Source organism: Berghia stephanieae, chromosome 3 (genome assembly GCF_034508935.2).
Source record: "Berghia stephanieae isolate SIO BIC M18660-M18661 chromosome 3, UCSD_Bste_1.3, whole genome shotgun sequence".
NCBI lineage: Eukaryota > Metazoa > Mollusca > Gastropoda > Nudibranchia > Aeolidiidae > Berghia > Berghia stephanieae.
In genome coordinates, this window is record NC_088362.1 from 24,241 (window position 1) to 46,610 (window position 22,370).

At 37.0% G+C, this 22,370-nt stretch overlaps 1 protein-coding gene and 1 pseudogene across 1 annotated transcript; one reads left to right on the forward strand and one right to left on the reverse strand.

Moving 5' to 3' along the window:
• The first annotated feature begins 1,899 nt into the window (after positions 1 to 1,899).
• Positions 1,900 to 21,687, forward strand: LOC144966938 (E3 ubiquitin-protein ligase DZIP3-like). The gene is made up of 4 exons (XM_078903633.1): positions 1,900 to 2,006; positions 13,293 to 13,520; positions 19,093 to 19,182; positions 21,478 to 21,687. The coding sequence occupies exons 1-4, from the start codon at positions 1,965 to 1,967 to the stop codon at positions 21,685 to 21,687; spliced, it is 570 nt and encodes a 189-aa protein (XP_078759759.1). The 5' UTR covers positions 1,900 to 1,964.
• Positions 5,050 to 7,619, reverse strand: LOC144969429 (uncharacterized; annotated as a pseudogene).
• Positions 21,688 to 22,370: the final 683 nt, after the last annotated feature.

A 22,370-nucleotide genomic window follows, 5' to 3' on the forward strand; every position in this document is an offset into this window, starting at 1 on the left:
CCTTTTCACAAGGCACAACAGAAAGTAGATTTGACATAGAAGTATCGGTAAAATAATTAGGGCATGGATTATTTTTTCCTATATTATGTAATACTTTACATTTCGAAACATTAAAATCCAAATGCCATGTTGTAGACCATTTGAATAATTTTCATATTCTAATATTACTTTCACTAGAGGGGACAAATTTAAGATATAATATTATGTGACTAGGTGAAAAACAAACATGAGACAAAATTGGTTTGATATTTCATATTGCCCAAAAATGGAACCATTTGAAACAAAGAATACAAAATCTATGGATTATTTCAATGTGTTAGTAGACAGGGAATTATATGATGGGAGATTTATATATGACGAATAATACTTGGTTGGACTGCTGTTGACATGGCTTTCAATCTTGAATGTAAATATCATGCATTGTTATATTATTATGGTATTTTCTATATGTGTGGATGCACGAGTGTGTGTGTGTGTGTGTGTGTGTGTGTGTGTGTGTTTTGAATGTCATGGTTAAATATATTACATGACACATAGATGAGTACATTAACGTTGATTAATTATCTCTACCATGTTTATCATCATTGTAATCTTTCAATCAATAGACTTTTAGCATTACAATTAAGGGCATTCCATGGCTGTTATATCATTTCGCCCTATACCATATGTTATGTTGTTGTCATTATCATCATCATCATCATTATTATTATTATCATCATCAACATCATCATCATCATTATTATTATTATACATCATCATCATCATCATCATCATCATCGTCGTCGTCGTCATCATCATCATCATCATCATCATCATCATCATCATCATCATCATCATCATCATCATCATCATCATCATCATCATCATCATCATCATCATCATTATTATTATTATTATTATTATTATTATTATTATTATTATTATTATTATTATTATTATTACCATTATCATCATGATCATCATCATCATCATCATCATCATCATCATCATTACATTTATAATCATTGGCAAAGTCCCAGGTTTGAGTGTTTTTGTGAAGATAACGGCCATTTAATTCGATTGATGTTTGCTAGGACAAGTTTTCGGACCAAATGTTTAAAGACGTGAATTTCCAGAGTACGGCACTTAAATGTCTAAAAATTAAATACATGCTAAGTGTTGCTGTGACTTTGGGACCCCATATGTGACCCTCCGTCTCAAGGCGGTATTATGTCGGGATGGTTCAGACCCCAAAAAGTGAATTTAGGGATAAAATGATGAGAAATTGGAGCTTAGAAGTATTTGTAAGGCAAGAAATAGTCTTTATACTACACCATAACGTACAGAAATTAAGCCCAAGTTGGATATTTGTGGCTATGAATTCAATTTCCCTTACCGAGTGGATCCTGACATAATACCGCTTTGATACGGTAGGTCACATATACACTTTTTGAAAACCATTTTAAGGGTTTTTTAATCAATGTTTTTTTATTTACAACCAAAGGTCACAAACTTACCATAATGTGCCAAAATTGTTAAATGTCTCCTTACCAGCCATTTTCAGGATTTCCCCCAAAACTTCACACCCAACTAACACAAAAATATATTTTTTATCACTCAAACACAATAGCAGTAAGTTCTTGCCATACATAATTTCTTTAGCAAAACTTGCTCTACAACAACTGTCCATTTTCTTTGAATTTTATGATGTACAAGAGAATTTTGAATAAGAAAAATGTTGGTTGTATCGTAACAAATGTGACGATTTTCATGTAGTTGGTAACAGAGGGTTAACGATCTTCTTTCTTACTTTTCTTCCAAAGACAAAGGATAGCATGCACGGTCCAGAACAACTGGTAACGATACAAGAACGTGAGTACCTGGCTCGTGTATGTTGGCTTCTACACGATGTTGGTACACTGGCATTAAGAGCTACCTTTGACAGTATACATCCGCCATTGACTCTCGCTGACCATCTCTCCTTCATGCATGTCAAGTCCGTACTTCAAAAACTTCATCAACAAGAGGTAACTACATGGAATGCTGTCACAATGTAGGTGCAGGCAAAGGTACTGACCTACGTGACGATCCCAAAGCCAGGGTACGGTGGCTATTTACCCCAGGTTTGAGACATTAAAGGTGGTTCCACACGACACATAAAACTAAATGCACATCGCAAGACAATTGAATTATAATTTTATAACTGTTTATTACAAATCTAAAGAAAAATAAAAGGAAAGAAAGAATAATATTCAAATTATAAGTGTGACAACATATATCAAATATCAAAATATCAAAAATGATGGTGATGCATGATGGTGATGATGCAAATAATATTCTACAGGTTGGGGCCCCTTACCTTACGTAATAAGCAGACATGCAATAAATGGTGAATGATGATGAAGGTGAAGATGATATTCTTGACCACATTATCTACGTCTTTCGGTATTATTATATCTATAGGAGTCCAAACATGTTCACAGTTCACTTTTTCTGTCACAAGTTCTTTCAATTGTTAATTTCACTTTAATTTAAGTCCAGGTTGGAAATGTTTTTTTATTAAATTGTTTTCCCGATAAATAGGGAATCAAAATGTTTTTCAAGATAACAAACAAATGTTACTGGTATCACGTCTGGTTTATAGCCGGGGTAACCGACTCTATTCTGTATAGAAAGAGATACATGATTAATAAAATAATCCTATATTCACACTTAATCCTGTGCCATACTTATTCATAAGTGAGACTTATCTTAGCACATCATTTCAATCTAGAGAGATTGACGATTACTCTTAATTATCTCAAAATTAATATTTCAATATTTATTTACGACAGAGATTAAATAAGTGTAGATAACTTTTTATTCTTTAATCAATCTTTACATCTGTTATCCTTAAACTTCAAGCACGATATTAAAATATCTTAATATTTGTATTCTGAAGAAATACACAATAATAGTACACATGGAAATTCACTGCTGATGATCTTACATCATAAATCTCATAAAACTTATAGCATAAACTATCATTAAAATCACAATTAATTAATGGAAACACACCATTAATAGAGCCGTCAAATAACGAAATTTCACTGGCGGTTAATATACAAAGTTAATATTAATTTCCAAGCCAAGTGAATTTCTGCAAAATGGAATGACTTTTGTGAGTCTCAGAGAGGACCTAGCATGTCTCTGCTCTGTTCAGGCTATCGTGATGGACTAACTAAAATTGGTAAAACTCTCTTCTATATAATAAAACTTCGTCTACCCAACCCATGGTCATAGACAATAAATTAACGTAACTCAGGATCAGTCAAGACATTCTATTATTTAGTCAATTCTCAAAAGTGTCAGGTTTCCACCAAAGTCCGATAACGAACTACCCGATTTCCGGGACTTTTAAGAAAACTTTCTTATACAATAGTTACGGGACTAAAGAAACTTTTTTACTCAATAGTCACGGGACTTGTCTCCCTGCCACGCTATCTCTCTATCTCCCATAACGGCGCCACTCTATCCTAATGTCATTAAGGTGACTATTTAATATTCATCAACGGTGTTTTTCCAACAAAAGAAATCAAACAAAAAAAGCAACACTGAATACTTAAGGCGAAATAACCGGACACGCAAAGGTAACATAACAGGAAACAAGCATCATTGCTCACCTAGCACGGGCAACAAGCGTTTTGTGACATTCTCTCCCTCTTCAAGAACTAAGTCCATCTGACTTTGGTCCATCTTTAACAAAACCGCTTGATCAGACTCTAGAAAGGAAGTCTGGACCATTTTCTGAACCTTTTACAGCTCTTAGATTAAATCTAAACTGATTGAGCAACAGAGCCCATCTCATTAGTCTACCATTTTCCGATTTTGCCCTATTCAGATATAATAGTGGAGCAAGATCCGTCTCCACAATGAACTCTCTTCCAATTAGATATGAGCTCAAAGTCTTCACAGACCATACGAGAGCTAAGCATTTCTTCTCCACGACACTGTAATTCTGTTCTCTTGCCAGAAGTTTCCGACTCAAATACAATATTGGCTTCTTTTCGCCCTCATGTTCCTGCATTAATATAGCGCCTAGACCTGTGTTTGATGCATCGGTCCCTAAAATAAATTGCTTGTTAAAGTCTGGCAAGCACAAGACAGGCTCCGATGTTAACACAGCTTTTAGTTTCTCAAACGCTTTCAGTTGAGGCTCTATTCTCGGTACGCAATAATCGAACTGGTCTTCAGCGTCCTCCAGCGCATCAATCACTGTAGTTGTAGCTACTACAAGTATTCCGATGTCTTGTGTAGGCGATTCAAGAGACTCCCGTTCCCAATACTTTTTCAGCATATTGGCATGATAGGTCTTCTGATATTTACCCATATCAATGGTGTAATCGTTGTCGCCTATCCTTTTGATGACCGTAAATGGTCCCATCCACTTCAGTTGAAGCTTGTTTGCTTTCGTAGGCAAAAGGAGCAACCCTTTTTCTCGTTTATCAAACGTTCTTGCTTTAGCCTTCCGGTCGAAGTGTGATTTGTATCGTCCCGAGGCTTTTCTCAGGTTGTCGTGGGCGACCTCAATAACTTTCTCCATCTTTGCGCGCAGGTCCACCACGTATTGATAGGTTGTCTTTACTTCCTCATCCGTGATGTTACCTGTCCAAAGTTCTCGGAGTATTGTCATAGGGCCCCTCACAGGTCGTGCGTATAGAAGTTCAAATGGCGAAAATCCAAGAGACTCCTGCGGTACCTCTCTATAAGCGAAGAGAGCGGCGTTGATGTATCTGTCCTAGTCTTTTGGTCTGTCATTGGCGAGTCGCTTTAACATTCCTTTGAGAGTTCCATTCATCCTCTCAACTAAACCATTACATTGCGGATGGTACGGTGATGTGGTGAGCTGTTTCATGGAGAGAAGGCGACAAACTTCATTCATCATGTCAGAAGTAAACTGAGTTCCATTGTCATGTAGCATTTCCCTTGGCACTCCAGTACGGCTAAAAATATCGACTAATGCCTCAGCCACGTGTTCCGTGTCTATTGACTTTAATGGCACCGCCTCTGGAAATCGTGTGCAATAATCCATTAGAGTAAGGATGTCCGATTTCCTCTGTCTGAAGATGGCATGACGGGCCCAATGATGTCCACTGCAACACGACTAAATGGCTCATCAATAAGAGGCACCTTTGATAGAGGCACTTTGGTTGTCTGACCCTTGGGTGCGCTCCTTTGGCACGTGTCACATGATCGACAGAATCTATTCACGTCATCCCAAAGATTAGGCCAATAGAATTCTAACAAGATCCTATCACTCGTTTTCTTAGATGCGAGATGACCAGCCATGATGCTCTCGTGGGCCAGCCTCATTACTGTCTCTCTCAGTTCCTCTGGAACAACTACCTGCCTACATACATCTCCATGGTATTTTGTTGGTGACTGGAAAAAGCGGCAAAGTACACCTTTATCGAAACCAAACCACGTAGTGTTGTTTCGACCACTGTGTCTACGTTCGCTATTTTCCGCCAACTTTCTGCAAACTGTTAGAGTCTCATCCTTTCCTTGTTTGTCGATTAGGTCCTTAACAGTGACCCCGATATCTAGTGATGCTGGAGTCCGCAATGCTTTGATTACTTTCTGCTTCTGACTTCGTGTCTCCACAGCCATCATTTGCTCATCACATTTAATACCCGGACACTTAGCACCTGGGATATTACCCAAGATTACATCATACAAAGGGGATTCCATCTCGACGGCTTCAATTTCTCCTGTATAGTAAGGACAGTCGAGGTAAGCCTTTGTCAATGGTGATTGTACGGACGTTCCATCTGCTAGGCTGATTTTCATATAATACTCTTTCCCTGGTACAATTTTGCTCAAACCCTTCTTTATAACAACAGTGCTGCAGCCACTGTCGCGTAGGACCGTCACCTTTTCGCCATTTAGATAGCCTTTCCGAGTTGGCATCTTTTGCGCTTCCACGTATCCTTCGCAAATTGTGGTTATACAGTGATTGGGATCTGTTATGTTATAACTTGCACCGTTTGGTTGCGATTTCTTCTGAATCTGCGGATTCTTCTGGGCTTCAGTGCTCCTGACTTTGTCCCTCGCCATCCTTTGTTGTAACCAACAATCATTTTCATGATGATTTTTTAATCCACAAAACTTACATCCACTACCAATAGCTAGCGCACGCTGAGACCTGCAGTCCCGAGCTTTGTGACCAAATTTCCTGCAGTGATGACATTGTAATTGTTGTGATGGTCTGTCCTTATTTGTCAGTGGTGTCCTGTTGACAGCATATTGCGTGGTGACTGGAGGTTGTTCTGCTTTTCTATCGAAACTAGACTTCACATAAGCCCCTGCTGCACCGTGAGCACAAACATACTTTTCTATTTGATCCACCAAATCATTGGCTGTGCTAGGCTTTCTTTCTTTAACAAACATGAGCAAGTCCTTGTTACACGAATTCATCAGCTGTTCCATCATGAATAAGTCAATCAGATCGGTAGACACATCTTGTCCTTCTCTGACAACTGTATCCATTTCTCAAGATAGGACTGGATTCGTGTTCTAAACTGACCAATGCTTTCTCCTGCCTCTGGCCTACTCTTCCTGAACTTTTCTTGAAAGCCATCTTTCGTCAAGTTATAACGCTTCAGCAGAGCATCCCTAACTTTCTGATAATTCATCGCCTCATCTTCATCAAGTCTCGTATAAACTTCCAATGCTTTTCCTTGTAGCAAGGCGGAGAGATGAATAGCCCAGTCCGTCTCTGGCCATTCATTAACCGTCGCATATCTCTCAAATCTTAGCAGGTAACTGTCAATCATGTCTGACTTGTCATTGAAGCATGGAAGCCTGGGACTCTTCACTGGCGCTGGTCTTGCGTGACGAATACTTTCTGACACTGAGGGAGACCTAGGAGATGGCGAGCTGTCATCACGATCCGTTCTTAATCTCTGTAGTTCCAGCTCCGTTTCTACAAGTTGTTGTTGCTGGCGCAGTTTCTCCCTCTCCAGTTTCAACTTCTCCAACTCTTCTTGGCGCACCCTATCTTGGTCTGCCAACTGTTTTGTCACCCAATCATTTAACTCTTGGCCAGAAAATCCAAGCTTTTCTCCTACTTTAATCAACTTCTCCACATCAGACATGATTAAATTTTTTTGTTTGTTACTTAGTTATCGATAAGACAATTAAAACAATGATAATGAAAACAGCTAGAATGCTTCAATAGGTCAACACAATAGCGCAGATGACAACACCGCAATATAAAACCACCGCAAAGTGAATACAACCAAATTTCTGCAAGCTGATATGACTTTTAAGCCAAAGAGCAGTATGTAACAAAAATTATATATTATTGCGAACTGCAAATAAGATACATTCAATATGACAACGCCTCGATTCTTAATTTCATTAATATTTCAATGTCAATACTTGAGACAATTTCATCCAATATTTCTCAACACGACCTTCTATTTATAATAACTCGACTATTCGTGCCTCTCATACACGAAATCTCACTGTGGTCACGCCCCAGTGGTTAAACGCAATGCTCATCCACTGTGCCCGGCTTAACTTTAAAGCACAGCCGATTTTATCAACAAAAGTATAAGACTGCAACGTAGCGTTAAATTATCCTTTCTACCGATGTCGACAAAATTAAATCAGGGATAACAGGGTACATTCACGAGTTTCACACTCAACGATAATTCGCATTTAGCTCACTACCCAATGACGCTTATGCCGCTCGTTTCAACTGTTGCAAATAAAATGTAAATCCTGATCGATTTACCACTCACATTAAATTGCGAAGCCCAAATGACTTCCAACAAACATCGGCTTAGAGCCCGTAACACAATATTCTTAAAATTGTAAAGTACATGTCAAAGTTTACAAAATTACCATATTTAGCAGTCCCTAAGACTCAATTACAATTAGCTCGTAGCCCGCAACAGTAATTATGTCATTGCTTTTGTAGCAAATTAACAATCAAAAGTGAAAGCTTCCAACCATACGATAAGCATAAAAATTGCCGGCACCTTATCGCACGTTAAAACGCTTTAAACAACTTTTTCTGACCCCATCCCTTGGATCGGATTCTAGGGTCCCATCACTTTCAGTCGGATGACACTTGAACAAAGTCCTAGACTGACCCTGGTTGCCACAATCAAGTACCTCCGTGATAAACGTGATCTATAATGTTATGGGTCTATCTACCCCTCTCTCATGTAAAACACCTAATGGTGTGAGTCCATCCAGTAACAATGTTACAACAATCAATTACAGCCTTGAAATTACTCTGACGTTTATATCAGTATCCGTTTTTTTAAAATTACGTTAGCCCGGCCCAATCTTTAACTACTTTTCAAACGAAATTAATTTCTTTGAATCAACTTCATATGAACTTATAACATATGATGATTAGTTCAGATATAAAATATATAAAAATTGTCAAAGTGCCAGTCTGTGAAGGAGGAACCATCCCACCGCTGCCACCAAAATATGTCACAATGTAGGTGCAGGCAAAGGTACTGACCTACGTAACGATCCCAAAGCCAGGGTACGGTGGCTATTTACCCCAGGTTTGAGACATTAAAGGTGGTTCCACACGACACATAAAACTAAATGCACATCGCAAGACAATTGAATTATAATTTTATAACTGTTTATTACAAATCTAAAGAAAAATAAAAGGAAAGAAAGAATAATATTCAAATTATAAGTGTGACAACATATATCAAATATCAAAATATCAAAAATGATGGTGATGCATGATGGTGATGATGCAAATAATATTCTACAGGTTGGGGCCCCTTACCTTACGTAATAAGCAGACATGCAATGAATGGTGAATGATGATGAAGGTGAAGATGATATTCTTGACCACATTATCTACGTCTTTCGGTATTATTATATCTATAGGAGTCCAAACATGTTCACAGTTCACTTTTTCTGTCACAAGTTCTTTCAATTGTTAATTTCACTTTAATTTAAGTCCAGGTTGGAAATATTTTTTTATTAAATTGTTTTCCCGATAAATAGGGAATCAAAATGTTTTTCAAGATAACAAACAAATGTTACTGGTATCACGTCTGGTTTATAGCCGGGGTAACCGACTCTATTCTGTATAGAAAGAGATACATGATTAATAAAATAATCCTATATTCACACTTAATCATGTGCCATACTTATTCATAAGTGAGACTTATCTTAGCACATCATTTCAATCTAGAGAGATTGACGATTACTCTTAATTATCTCAAAATTAATATTTCAATATTTATTTACGACAGAGATTAAATAAGTGTAGATAACTTTTTATTCTTTAATCAATCTTTACATCTGTTATCCTTAAACTTCAAGCACGATATTAAAATATCTTAATATTTGTATTCTGAAGAAATACACAATAATAGTACACATGGAAAGTCACTGCTGATGATCTTACATCATAAATCTCATAAAACTTATAGCATAAACTATCATTAAAATCACAATTAATTAATGGAAACACACCATTAATAGAGCCGTCAAATAACGAAATTTCACTGGCGGTTAATATACAAAGTTAATATTAATTTCCAAGCCAAGTGAATTTCTGCAAAATGGAATGACTTTTGTGAGTCTCAGAGAGGACCTAGCATGTCTCTGCTCTGTTCAGGCTATCGTGATGGACTGACTAAAATTGGTAAAACTCTCTTCTATATAATAAAACTTCGTCTACCAACCCATGGTCATAGACAATAAATTAACGTAACTCAGGATCAGTCAAGACATTCTATTATTTAGTCAATTCTCAAAAGTGTCAGGTTTCCACCAAAGTCCGATAACGAACTACCCGGTTTCCGGGACTTTTAAGAAAACTTTCTTATACAATAGTTACGGGACTAAAGAAACTTTTTTACTCAATAGTCACGGGACTAGTCTCCCTGCTACGCTATCTCTCTATCTCCCATAACGGCGCCACTCTATCCTAATGTCATTAAGGTGACTATTTAATATTCATCAACGGTGTTTTTCCAACAAAAGAAATCAAACAAAAAAAGCAACACTGAATACTTAAGGCGAAATAACCGGACACGCAAAGGTAACATAACAGGAAACAAGCATCATTGCTCACCTAGCACGGGCAACAAGCGTTTTGTGACAAATGCCTTTGTTACTTTTAAAGGAATGAGCTTTTTTTAAATATAGATAGTATGCGCTTGGCCAAGAATCTCACAACATTGCCATCCGGAAGTATAACGGACCAACACACTAAAATATGTGTGACCATGAACGTTTATAATCTGGTTCATATCGTTTAGTGAGAAGTAGTCATAAACGCGAATGGCAAAAACAATAACAAAAATCTACGTGACGTCATCTTCATTCTATCTATAGCTCAATATCCACTAAATGTGCTCATAGTGCTTTACAAGAGGTCCCTGCTCAGCAGTAACATTTAACATGTAGGACGGGACATGTCGCCTGTTAGGCGATATTACAAATTTTCGGACAATGACAACGCTGTTAAGGCCAGGTACTCATTTTACACCCGAATACGGTGAGAGAATGTGAGTAAAGAGTCTTTTCCAAGGACTCAACTATGCGCCGAGCGCGAGGCTCGAACCCAGGACCTTCCGATCCGAAAGCGAGTGTCATACCACTAGACCAAATAGCGCACATCGTTGAATCAGTCGAATAAAGACGAGACTGCAATCAATGTTGTCATATTATTATTGTCTCGTTGTAGGGTTTAATGGCCAAGTGTGCGGCTATGTGGTCTAGTGGTATAACACTCGCTTTCAGATCGGAAGGTCCTGGGTTCGAGCCTCGCTCGGCGCTTAGTTGAGTTCCTTGAAAAGAGATTTTACTTACATTCTCATACCGTACTCATGTGTAAAATGAGTACCTGGCCGTTAACAGCATTGTCTCTGTTGGAAATAAATTGTAATATCGCCTAACAGGCGTTATGTCTCGTTCTACATGTTACATGTTGCTGTTGGTCAGGGACCCTTTGTAAAGCGCTTTGAGCACATTTAGTGGACATTGCTCTATATAAAAGCTCTAGTAAGTGGTGAGGCATCATTCACCTGTGATTTATCGGCCCCATGTTCGAGTTCCGTTATGAATGGCGCGAAGCTGAGACTATCTTTTTCAGGTGTAAAAAGAATATCTAAACTCTAAACTGTAAAAGCGCTGCCTTCGTCCAAACAGATGGTTTAGTTACTTAAAAGAACGCTATTTAGTCCAAAAATGTGACCCTTCGCCTCAAAACGCTATTAAGTCGGGATGGCTAAGATATTGAAAATTGAATTTATAGCCAGATATATCAAACTTTTGTTGAATTTGTATGTTTTATTGAGGAGAATGGATACCATATTTTAGGGTGCTAATGCCAACAATTTATATTTTTGACCAGTTTAACATTTAATTCGGCTTTTAAGCATATGGTTCGTTCCGACATAATACCGTTTTGAGACGATGGGTCACAAATGGTTAGTGTTGCTGCTGGCATTGAACACTTTGTAAACTCTTTAAGCAACTTTACTAGATATTGCACTTTTTGATAGTTAACGATTTAAAAAGATTAAAACATCCTTTGAGTAATACTACAATTGATAATTTGGATTTATGAATAATCTACATTATTATTCCAATTACGTTTTATAATTTAAAGTTATCAACTAGAAACGTTAGAATATAAACTTCTGAAATAGAATTGGAAAAAATTGAATATTTGCTTTCAAAAAAATGTCAGATTTTGTATCACTCGCTTTTACATCAATATGGGTGCCGATGAATTGATATTCACAGCCGTCAGTTAAATCATTTCGGGGATCAAAATTTATGAAATAAATCGACTATTTCTGCAAGGACCTCTATTTTAACTGCGGGTTTAATTGAATTATAACCCTAAGACAGTCATATTGGCATCGGAATGCTAAGAATGTAAATTTAAGATTCGTGCAAGCATAGTAGAACTCTTTTGCCGATTTCACCCCCCCCCCCCAACACACACACACACACACACACACACACACACACACACACACACACACACACACATACACAATGCAATTAAACGAGTACACCGATATCAAGACCATCTCATTTTTATTTGGTTTGATTGCGATCTGATGCACACCCCAGCACGGTCATGAGAGCAAATTCAGTCCAAAATGTGTGCTGTTCATTTAACTCTCTCTTTACCGGCCATTTTCAGGATTCTCTCCAAAACTTCACACCCAACTAACTTAAAATATATTTTTATCACAATAGCAGTAAGTTCTTCTGATAAATAATTTCATTAGCAAAACATGCTCTACAACACACTGTTCATTATCTTTAAATTTTATGATGTACAAGAGAAATTTGAATAAGAAAAATGTTGGTTGTATCGTAACGAATGTGACGATTTTCCTGTAGTTGGTAAGGATTGGGTTAAAAGACAAAAATAGGTACATACAACCATTTGTTTGTGGGTGAAAATCTATTTCTAGAGCCAAGGACAAACGTTTTATCACAGATGTAACTTCAAACCAGACTTCTACCTTTGTTAACAAGTACATGGAAGGAATTCACATCCTGAGATACCGATAATATATTTTCGTGATCTGGTCTGCTGGTTATTTTAAAACATTAATGTAATGCAGTAAAACCTTGCTTTGGTAACCCGCTCTCAATTGGACTATAGATAGTTCCAAGATGACGTCACTCAGGTCTTTGTTATTGTTTTTGTCATCCGCGTTTATGAGTAATACTCACTGAAATGTATTAACCCGACTATAAACGTTCATGCATACACACAGTTTGTGTGTAGGTCCGTTATACTTCCGGATGACAATGTTATGAGCTTCTTAGCCAAGCGCAAACTATCTATACCTTGCTTACCGCTAATAATAATAATGATTGGTATACGCGATCTAATTTGTGATTACTTATCTTGTTAGCAGCTATACCATCAAATTTGCTAAGGTCCGAAACGTTGCCGTGTAACGAGGTTTTTACATTATATAAACATGGATAAGATTACCCCTTTTTCTCAATTTATCAAATTAATATATAAAGTGTTGCTATTTGTTCTTGGTTGCATATTTTCACATTTTTGTGTATTTGCATATATATATATATATATATATATATATATATATATATATATATATATATATATATATATATATATATATATATATATACATTGTCGCTATAGATTCTCAACTTTGTGTTTATACATTTTTATGCATGCCACGTCTGTAAACGAATTTCCATTTTTTTTGGATGAATAAAGTTCCATGTCAAATATTCACTTATTTGAATGTCCTATCCTATTTAATCGGCAGGTTCTGACGGACAAACAATGGCAACAGCTGTATCCACCTAGACGAAAACGGAAAAAGATCCGAGAACTTGTGTCCTCAGAACATTTTGATACGAAAGTCTTGGTCGTCCTCCTCCAGACAGTGTGTCACCTCACACCGCCCTACCCCTACGGCTGGCATGCGGCACCGCTCAATACAGACAGTTCCCTTAGTGCTGACGTAGCCCGATTACAGCTCAAACTACAAGAAGTATGTATCAATGTGACCCTTCGCCTCAAAACGGTATTAAGTCGGGATGGTTAAGATGTTGAAAATTGAATTTATAGCCAGAAATTTATGAGTCTTGTGTTCAGTTTGTATGTTTTATTGAGGAGAATGGATACCATATTTTAGGGTTAAATTCGGCTTTTAAGCATCAGGTTCGTTCCGACATAATACCGTTTTGAGACGGTGGGTCACAAATGTTGCGTTTGCCTCGATCTGGTGTTATAATTGAGTAAATTATGGGCAAGATTTTAATCTTTTAGTTTTTTTCATAATTTGCAATAACATTCATTTTCCTTAACCCTTTCCATACCAACTATAGGAAAATCGTCACATTCGTTACGATACAACCAACATTTTTCTTATTCAAACTTCTCTTGTACATCATAAAATTGAACAGTGTGTTGTAGAGAGCATGTTTTGCTGAAGAGATTATGTATGGTGAGAACATTACTGCTATTGTGTTTGAGTGATAAAAAATCTATTTTTGTGTTAGTTGTGTTTGAAGTTTTTGGGAAAATCCTGAAAAAGGCTGGTAAGGAGATGGTCAAGGTCGCATATATTAAAAAAAAAACCGGAAATAGATTATGGTTCCACCTTAATACGAAGTAGACATAAAGAAATATTTTAAAATTTATATGCAAAGAGCACACAAATTAGCAATGCACTATTGGGAACTGATAAACACTAACAAAACACCAACCACAACCTGGGAGATAGTCAAGCAATTCAACTCCTACAGATGCGGTGCTGGAAAATGCAACCTGTGCCTGGCAGAGGAACTGGAAATAGGGAATGAGATTAGCGAAAGAGTAGCGTCCCTTGATTGGACGTCACCCATAGTCTGTGACGTCACCGGCGGAAAAGTTATTAGAGAGAGAACGTCATGTTGGTTGTGCGCATGCGTCTCTCGTCCTCGCTAATCTCATTCCCTATACTATTACACAACCACAGAAACAACAACACCTTAAACAAACGATCAAAACGAATGGCAATGTACAGACACTCTATTTGATTCAAGCTCAAAACACAAAAAGGTTAAATACCCCCCCCCCCCTCCATTCTTCCAATTCTTCTTCTTCTTCTTCTTCTTCTTCTTCTTCTTCTTCTTCTTCTTCTTCTTCTTCTTCTTCTTCTTCTTCTTCTTTTATTATTATTATTATTATTATTATTATTATTATTATTATTATTATTATTATTATTATTATTCATTATTATTATTATTATTATTATTATTATTATTATTATTATTATTATTATTATTATTATTATTATCATTGCCACAATTATTATAATTATTATCATTACTATTACTATTATTATTATTATTATTATTATTATTATATTATTATTATTATTATTATTATCATTATTATTTTCATTATTATTATTATTATTATTATTATTATTATTATTATCATTATTATTATTATTATTATTATTATTATTATTATTATTATTATTATTATTATTATTATTATTATTATTATTATTATTATTATCATCATCATCATTCTTAGCACTATTATTAGAACTAGTATCTACCAATGAGAACACACTACAACATGTCACTACATAACAACATTAATCACCATCCAACCAATGGCATAGTTAGCGGAAGTAAGGACGTAAATAAATAAAAAACATCAAACTCTCGAAAGAAAAAGCATACTTACGGATAAATGTCAACTGACGAAAGCGGAGGATATAGAAATAACTGTACCGGCAAAAAATACGTAAGTGACCTTATTTATTGTCAGGGGCGGTTGGTCACATTGTATTTAAGGCGGCACAAATCCGAAATACAGAATCAAATTTTATTGGTCTAGTTAATTTAACTTAATTTGACCTACTTTGTATGTGTGTGTGTGTATGTGTGTATGTGTGTGTGTGTGTGTGTGGAGGGCGGTATTGCAATTGTTTGCATATATGTGCGTGTATTTGTGTGTGCGTGTGTGTGTGTGTGTGTGTGTGTGTTAGAATATTAACGAGACGTACTCACAAAAGAGCATCAATTATCTTGGACAAAACTTGTCTGGTAACTTTCACCTGTTCATTATAACGACTCACAGACGCAGCATGTCCTGTTTCCAACTGATTTCTTATATCTACAACGTTGAAAAGTTTATATTTAACAGCATCTGTGACATGGCTATTTGATTCAGAATGTTTCTTCAGTGCCTGAGAGATGAGCGCAATATCACTGAATCCTCCTGTTGTCCGTTATAGCATACATCACCAAAAATCAAGCAATAAAAACAATGAAGAGTTTTACGGCTTTCACTGGCAGTAAGCCATTCAACATTTTAAAAATAATCATTATTCAATCGGCGCTGTCTCCTCGGTGTGTTAGAAACTAAGTTAAAATTCACTGGTTTGTGTGGACCTAAATCTTTCACCACTATTTTCTCTTGAGGGGATAAGTGTCGGAATTGATTATCAATTAAAAAATCAACATGATTCATGATTGGTTACAAATTACAGAAATAACTTTTTAAAATAAAATGATTCAAGATAAAAACAGGTAGGTTTCATAAACAATGACAACAGCGATAATACATTTTCTCTGAATACTAACGGTATGACACACAACTTTAGAATAATAGAATTTAAAAATCCACATTTAATTCCAAACGCAAAGCACTTGTTAACTTCACACACAATCAGCGACATCTTTATAATTATACTATTATTAGTATTAGACAATGCACACAATACAAGTTGAGTAGGGATCGTTGGGAGTGTGCGGGGATGAAGGACTCCGTGGGGTCAGGGATTTTTATTTATAGTACCATGGGGCTCTTCTCGGTGCATACTTTGTTTACTGTTCTTTTTGATATTTAATATATATTTTAGCAAAACAAACAATGATAAAATATATATTTATTGCCATTCTCTTCATCCGTATATCTAAGTGAAGCAAAGCCTCTTCTTTCAGTGATAAAACTGATATGGTTTTAATTTATCCCAAGTAGGACCTCAGGGCGTGCATCGCTAGATTGGCCGTCTTGGCCTAATTATTTTAGCAGTGAAAGACAATAGTTAGTTGGGGAGGGAGGGTGGAGGGAGATTGGGGAGTAGTAACTAACTTTCTTCAAGGTACAACGGAGTATAGGATAAGGACAGGACGGCCAAACGAAGACTGGCTCATATAAACAAAAAAAACTTCCCCACCACACCACACCCTCCGCTCATTGTCACCCCGCGCAGGCAACGGGGAAAGATGAAACGTGCCGATTTGACGCTACCTTCGCGGAGCGACGCACGAGTCATCAAATATTAAATTCAAAACAAAAAGCAGTATGTGCTAAATTTTTAATTTTATCAAAATTGTAAAATTGAAGTTTTTTGTTTGGTTGACATGCTAATCTACGGAAAATATAGGGCGGCACAAAACAACTTCGCTCTATTGACCGACCGCCAGTGTTTATTGTTATTTTTCAATGCTTAACCAACATTATCTAACACTCTTGTACCTACAATTACCCACCAACACTCATATATATATATATATAATATATATATATATATATATATATATATATATATATATATATATTATATCCCCACTCTTCCTTCAATTGTGATAACGAACTCATTCTCACACGTGAAGTTCTTCACTTATTAAGCCATTAATAGATCCCAACTATGTATAAAGCTTTCATTCAGAAAAGTGAGTGGAGCAGGCACTTATGTTGGTAACAACAAGATATGAAGTGAATAGAAAAGTGCCAGAAGACAATAGAGAATAAAAAATTTTCGCGGCGGTGGTGGGGTTTGAACCTGCGACCTTATTGGTACGACAACTCCGCCTGGCAGGTGAGAGCGTGGCTCTACCGTGTGAGCTATCAACGAACACAAAAATATTCGTTTCAAACTCAAAGTCATTACTAGATCCCTCTCTCACCCACTTCTTGAGACCGCCGATTCGTTCGTACACCACCATCGCGAATAATTTTGACCAGCAGTTAAGCTTAATAGCCAATATTCTCAACACAAACATATAACATAGAAACGATTGAGACATTGAGTATGCTCCGGTGTATGGGGTGAATTTTTAATTCAGAAAAGTGAGTGGAGCAGGCACTTATGTTGGTAACAACAAGATATGAAGTGAATAGAAAAGTGCCAGAAGACAATAGAGAATAAAAAATTTTCGCGGCGGTGGTGGGGTTTGAACCTGCGACCTTATTGGTACGACAACTCCGCCTGGCAGGTGAGAGCGTGGCTCTACCGTGTGAGCTATCAACGAACACAAAAATATTCGTTTCAAACTCAAAGTCATTACTAGATCCCTCTCTCACCCACTTCTTGAGACCGCCGATTCGTTCGTACACCACCATCGCGAATAATTTTGACCAGCAGTTAAGCTTAATAGCCAATATTCTCAACACAAACATATAACATAGAAACGATTGAGACATTGAGTATGCTCCGGTGTATGGGGTGAATTTTTAATTCAGAAAAGTGAGTGGAGCAGGCACTTATGTTGGTAACAACAAGATATGAAGTGAATAGAAAAGTGCCAGAAGACAATAGAGAATAAAAAATTTTTTTATTAAAAAATTTTATTGAATTAAAAATTCACCCCATACACCGGAGCATACTCAATGTCTCAATCGTTTCTATGTTATATGTTTGTGTTGAGAATATTGGCTATTAAGCTTAACTGCTGGTCAAAATTATTCGCGATGGTGGTGTACGAACGAATCGGCGGTCTCAAGAAGTGGGTGAGAGAGGGATCTAGTAATGACTTTGAGTTTGAAACGAATATTTTTGTGTTCGTTGATAGCTCACACGGTAGAGCCACGCTCTCACCTGCCAGGCGGAGTTGTCGTACCAATAAGGTCGCAGGTTCAAACCCCACCACCGCCGCGAAAATTTTTTATTCTCTATTGTCTTCTGGCACTTTTCTATTCACTTCATATCTTGTTGTTACCAACATAAGTGCCTGCTCCACTCACTTTTCTGAATTAAAAATTCACCCCATACACCGGAGCATACTCAATGTCTCAATCGTTTCTATGTTATATGTTTGTGTTGAGAATATTGGCTATTAAGCTTAACTGCTGGTCAAAATTATTCGCGATGGTGGTGTACGAACGAATCGGCGGTCTCAAGAAGTGGGTGAGAGAGGGATCTAGTAATGACTTTGAGTTTGAAACGAATATTTTTGTGTTCGTTGATAGCTCACACGGTAGAGCCACGCTCTCACCTGCCAGGCGGAGTTGTCGTACCAATAAGGTCGCAGGTTCAAACCCCACCACCGCCGCGAAAATTTTTTATTCTCTATTGTCTTCTGGCACTTTTCTATTCACTTCATATCTTGTTGTTATAAAGCTTTCATCAATTTTCATAAGCTTAAATCGACTAGAAATTGTTTTTCGTATCTATTTGCCTGTGTTTTCCACACGGCGAACACCAATAACCCGGCATCTGTAGTACCTCTTTAGATGTCGTTGATTCTCCATGAAGAGCAAGCGGCATTGGAAAGTTACATACATTGTGAGACATGATTGCACTTCATTTACTTCTGATTCAATTCTATTTCACGTAGGTTGGAGGCTTGAGTGGACTAAGACAAGATGAATACCCTGTCCTTTGGGGTCAAGCCACGGATGTATTGACCAGACTAGGAAACCAGGAAGTAAGCTTGGAGTCTCTTAACCCTTTCCATACCACCCATAGGAAAATCGTCACATTCGTTACGATACAACCGACAATGTTCTCATTCTGATTTATCTTCTACATCACAAAATTTAAAGAAATGCTTTGATGACAGCTATAAATACCAAACACTGTGTTGTACACATCATTTTGCTGAACAACATTCTGTACAGAATGCACTTGTTACTTTTTTGTTTGAGTAAGAAATGTCTATTTTGTGTCAGGAGGGTGTGAATTTTTGGGGGAAATTCTAAAAATAGCTGGTAAGGAGAGAGTTAATTCACTCAATAATAGAGAGTTTTCCTACTTTTCAAAATTGGAGAAAATGTATTAAAAATGAGCGTGTACATTCAACTACCATAAACATGTAAACACTAAAAACATTAGCTTTGATACTACGCCTATAATTTGTCTCAGAAAAACGTAATAAATAGGCTTGGGGTAAAAGTAACCCCGGGTAAACTACGGATATAGTCGGTGTTAGGGTTGATTGAGTTAAAGAGTAAATAACCTAAGTTGAGCCTGAATCAATTCCCTTTCCGATAATATGCTTGTTGAAAATAAGCAATGGTTTCGCAACATTTCTAAAATAAATATATTAAAGATATAAGATGAAAATAGACCTAAATTTAGGATAATTGCAACTCGTAGATTATCGTTTGAGACTTAATATGAGATCTGAGCAATATTGTTTTGTTAATTAAGTATCAAACATTAAAATGTCTATTGTTGATGATTTTTGTTGTAAGTGTATATGTATATGTGGGGCTATGTGGCCTAGTGGTATGACACTCGCTTTCGGATCGGAAGGTCCTGGGTTCGAGCCTCGCGCTCGGCGCATAGTTGAGTCCTTGGGAAAAAGGCTCTTTACTCACATTCTCTCACCGTACCCAGATGTAAAATGAGTACCTGGCCGTTAACAGCGTTGTCTTCGTCCGAAAAATTTTGATATCGCCTAACAGGCGTCATGTCCCGCCCTAATGTTAAATGTTGCTGTTGACCAGCGACCCCTTGTAAAACGCTTTGACTTTTAGTGGATATTGCGCTAAATAAAAGCTCATTTTTTTAAAATATGTAAATAATGGCTAACAAAGAGATATTAAAATATACATTCATTCTCAGCTATTTTTTCGATTAATTTTTTTTTGGGGGGGGGGGGGGGGGGGATCACAATATCCATTTAATGATTTAACCGAGTACAATTTTAATTGAAACACCAACAATTGAGGCATTCCATATCAGGGGACATAATCGTGTTTCTTGGTCCTGCTGGTGTCAATATAATGATCTGAATAGCATGTCCTCTACAATGTGATAAAAGAAAGAAAAGGACGGTTTTGATATAAGGACGCTAATGTGCTAAAATAGGGAATGAGATTAGCGGAAGAGTAGCGTCCCTTGATTGGACGTCACCTTACAGAGAGAACGTCAACATGGTTTTGCATATGCTTCTCTCTCGTCCTCGCTTTCGATGAAGTGTCTCATGCCGCTTTCACCGGAAGCGAGGACGAGAGACGCATGCGCAAAACCATATTGACGTTCTCTCTCTAATAACTTCTCCATCGGTGACGTCCAATCAAGGGACGCTACTCTTCCGCTAATCTCATTCCCTATAGACTTTCTGGGGATATTTTGATATGATTGCACGCTTATTTTTAATTAATACCTACGAGAAAACTTAAATTTGAAATGCTGGTTTCTTTTGTTTTCCACAAGACCCAAACGCAAAGTAAACTGGTATTCATTGCATTATTGCCATCTCACCTCTATAGAGACGGAAACTATTTCTCCAAATTATGATATAATGCGGCTTATGTGGAATTGATATGAAATTCAGGAAATCACCTCCATTTTTTTCTGAGCCTCAGTTTGCGCGAATCAAGGAGAGGGGAATATGGTCCAAAACGCGGGGAGTTTTAAGTGTTACTGCTTCTATAGACATGAGGATTTAGAATGAATGGATCACGTCGGGGTCACCAAATGTATCACCGGACAAACGAATACATGATACTTAAGAAAGTTGTGTCTTAGAAGTCAACACCTTTAATCTTTAAGGGGAGAACATAAACAGGAAGAACCGACATGACGCACACAAAAAGTAGGAAACAGACAAGACACGAGAATTTGGGTTGGAAAGTGCAACAGAGTAAACCACACAATTATAATATTCAATACTGTTTGAAAGAATCTCATATAGTTACTAATAATAACTTCACACCAAGCTGATTCCTTTCATATCAATAAATGACATTAAATAAACCAATTCTTTTCTCAGGTTCGAGTTCGAATCCAACGCATTGAAAACGAAATGCTACCAGTTGATCTGCAATCCAAGTATATTGCCTTGGTCAAGGGTGCTTGGAACGCTTCAGACTGCGAGGCCATGGTCAGCAAATTGGTGAAATTAGAGAATAACAGGAGAGGTACTCGAGCCGGGGCAAGGTCCGCATTCAAAAGGAACGATGGAATGACATTAGATGGTTAGTAGATTATTAGATATCATTTTGCAATACGCTTCAACAGTCGTGACGTCACTTCCCTCGTCATGACGCATGGTAACTTAGTAACTGTAAATGTCGCTGCTCGAAGCTCGAAGAAATAAATAATAACGTGAAGTTGAATGTAAGCTTCAATTTAGTTACAAAAACAGATGAAATGAACGTTTCGGGTTTCCCCTTTATCAACAAAACAGGATAATTGAGACACCACAGATGAATGAAATGATCATCTCATTCATCTGTGGTGTTTCAATAATCCTGAATTGTTGATAAAGGGGAAATCCGAAACGTTCATTTAATCTAGTTTTGTAATTAAATTGAAGCTTACATTCAACTTCACGTTATTATTTATAACTTATTAACTGGCTCTAAACTATCGGAACAATGGCGGACGCCCTTATGAAATATTTATCCGACGAGCATAAAAAACGTATCCAGAGGGGAAAAAACATTATAAATCTGATCATGTTTTGACTTTTACACATTCTGATCACAAGACATATGAAACGTTCTAGCCAGCACGAAGCATAAAAAGTACCGATTTTCTTTGTTTAGAACCACGATGGCCGCCGTTGCCGGCCGGCGTGACATCAGGCTACTGAATCCAATTTGCAGGTGCACCGATAATCTGGGTTAGTTTGGGATCTGATTTTTTTTTATTAAAAACCTG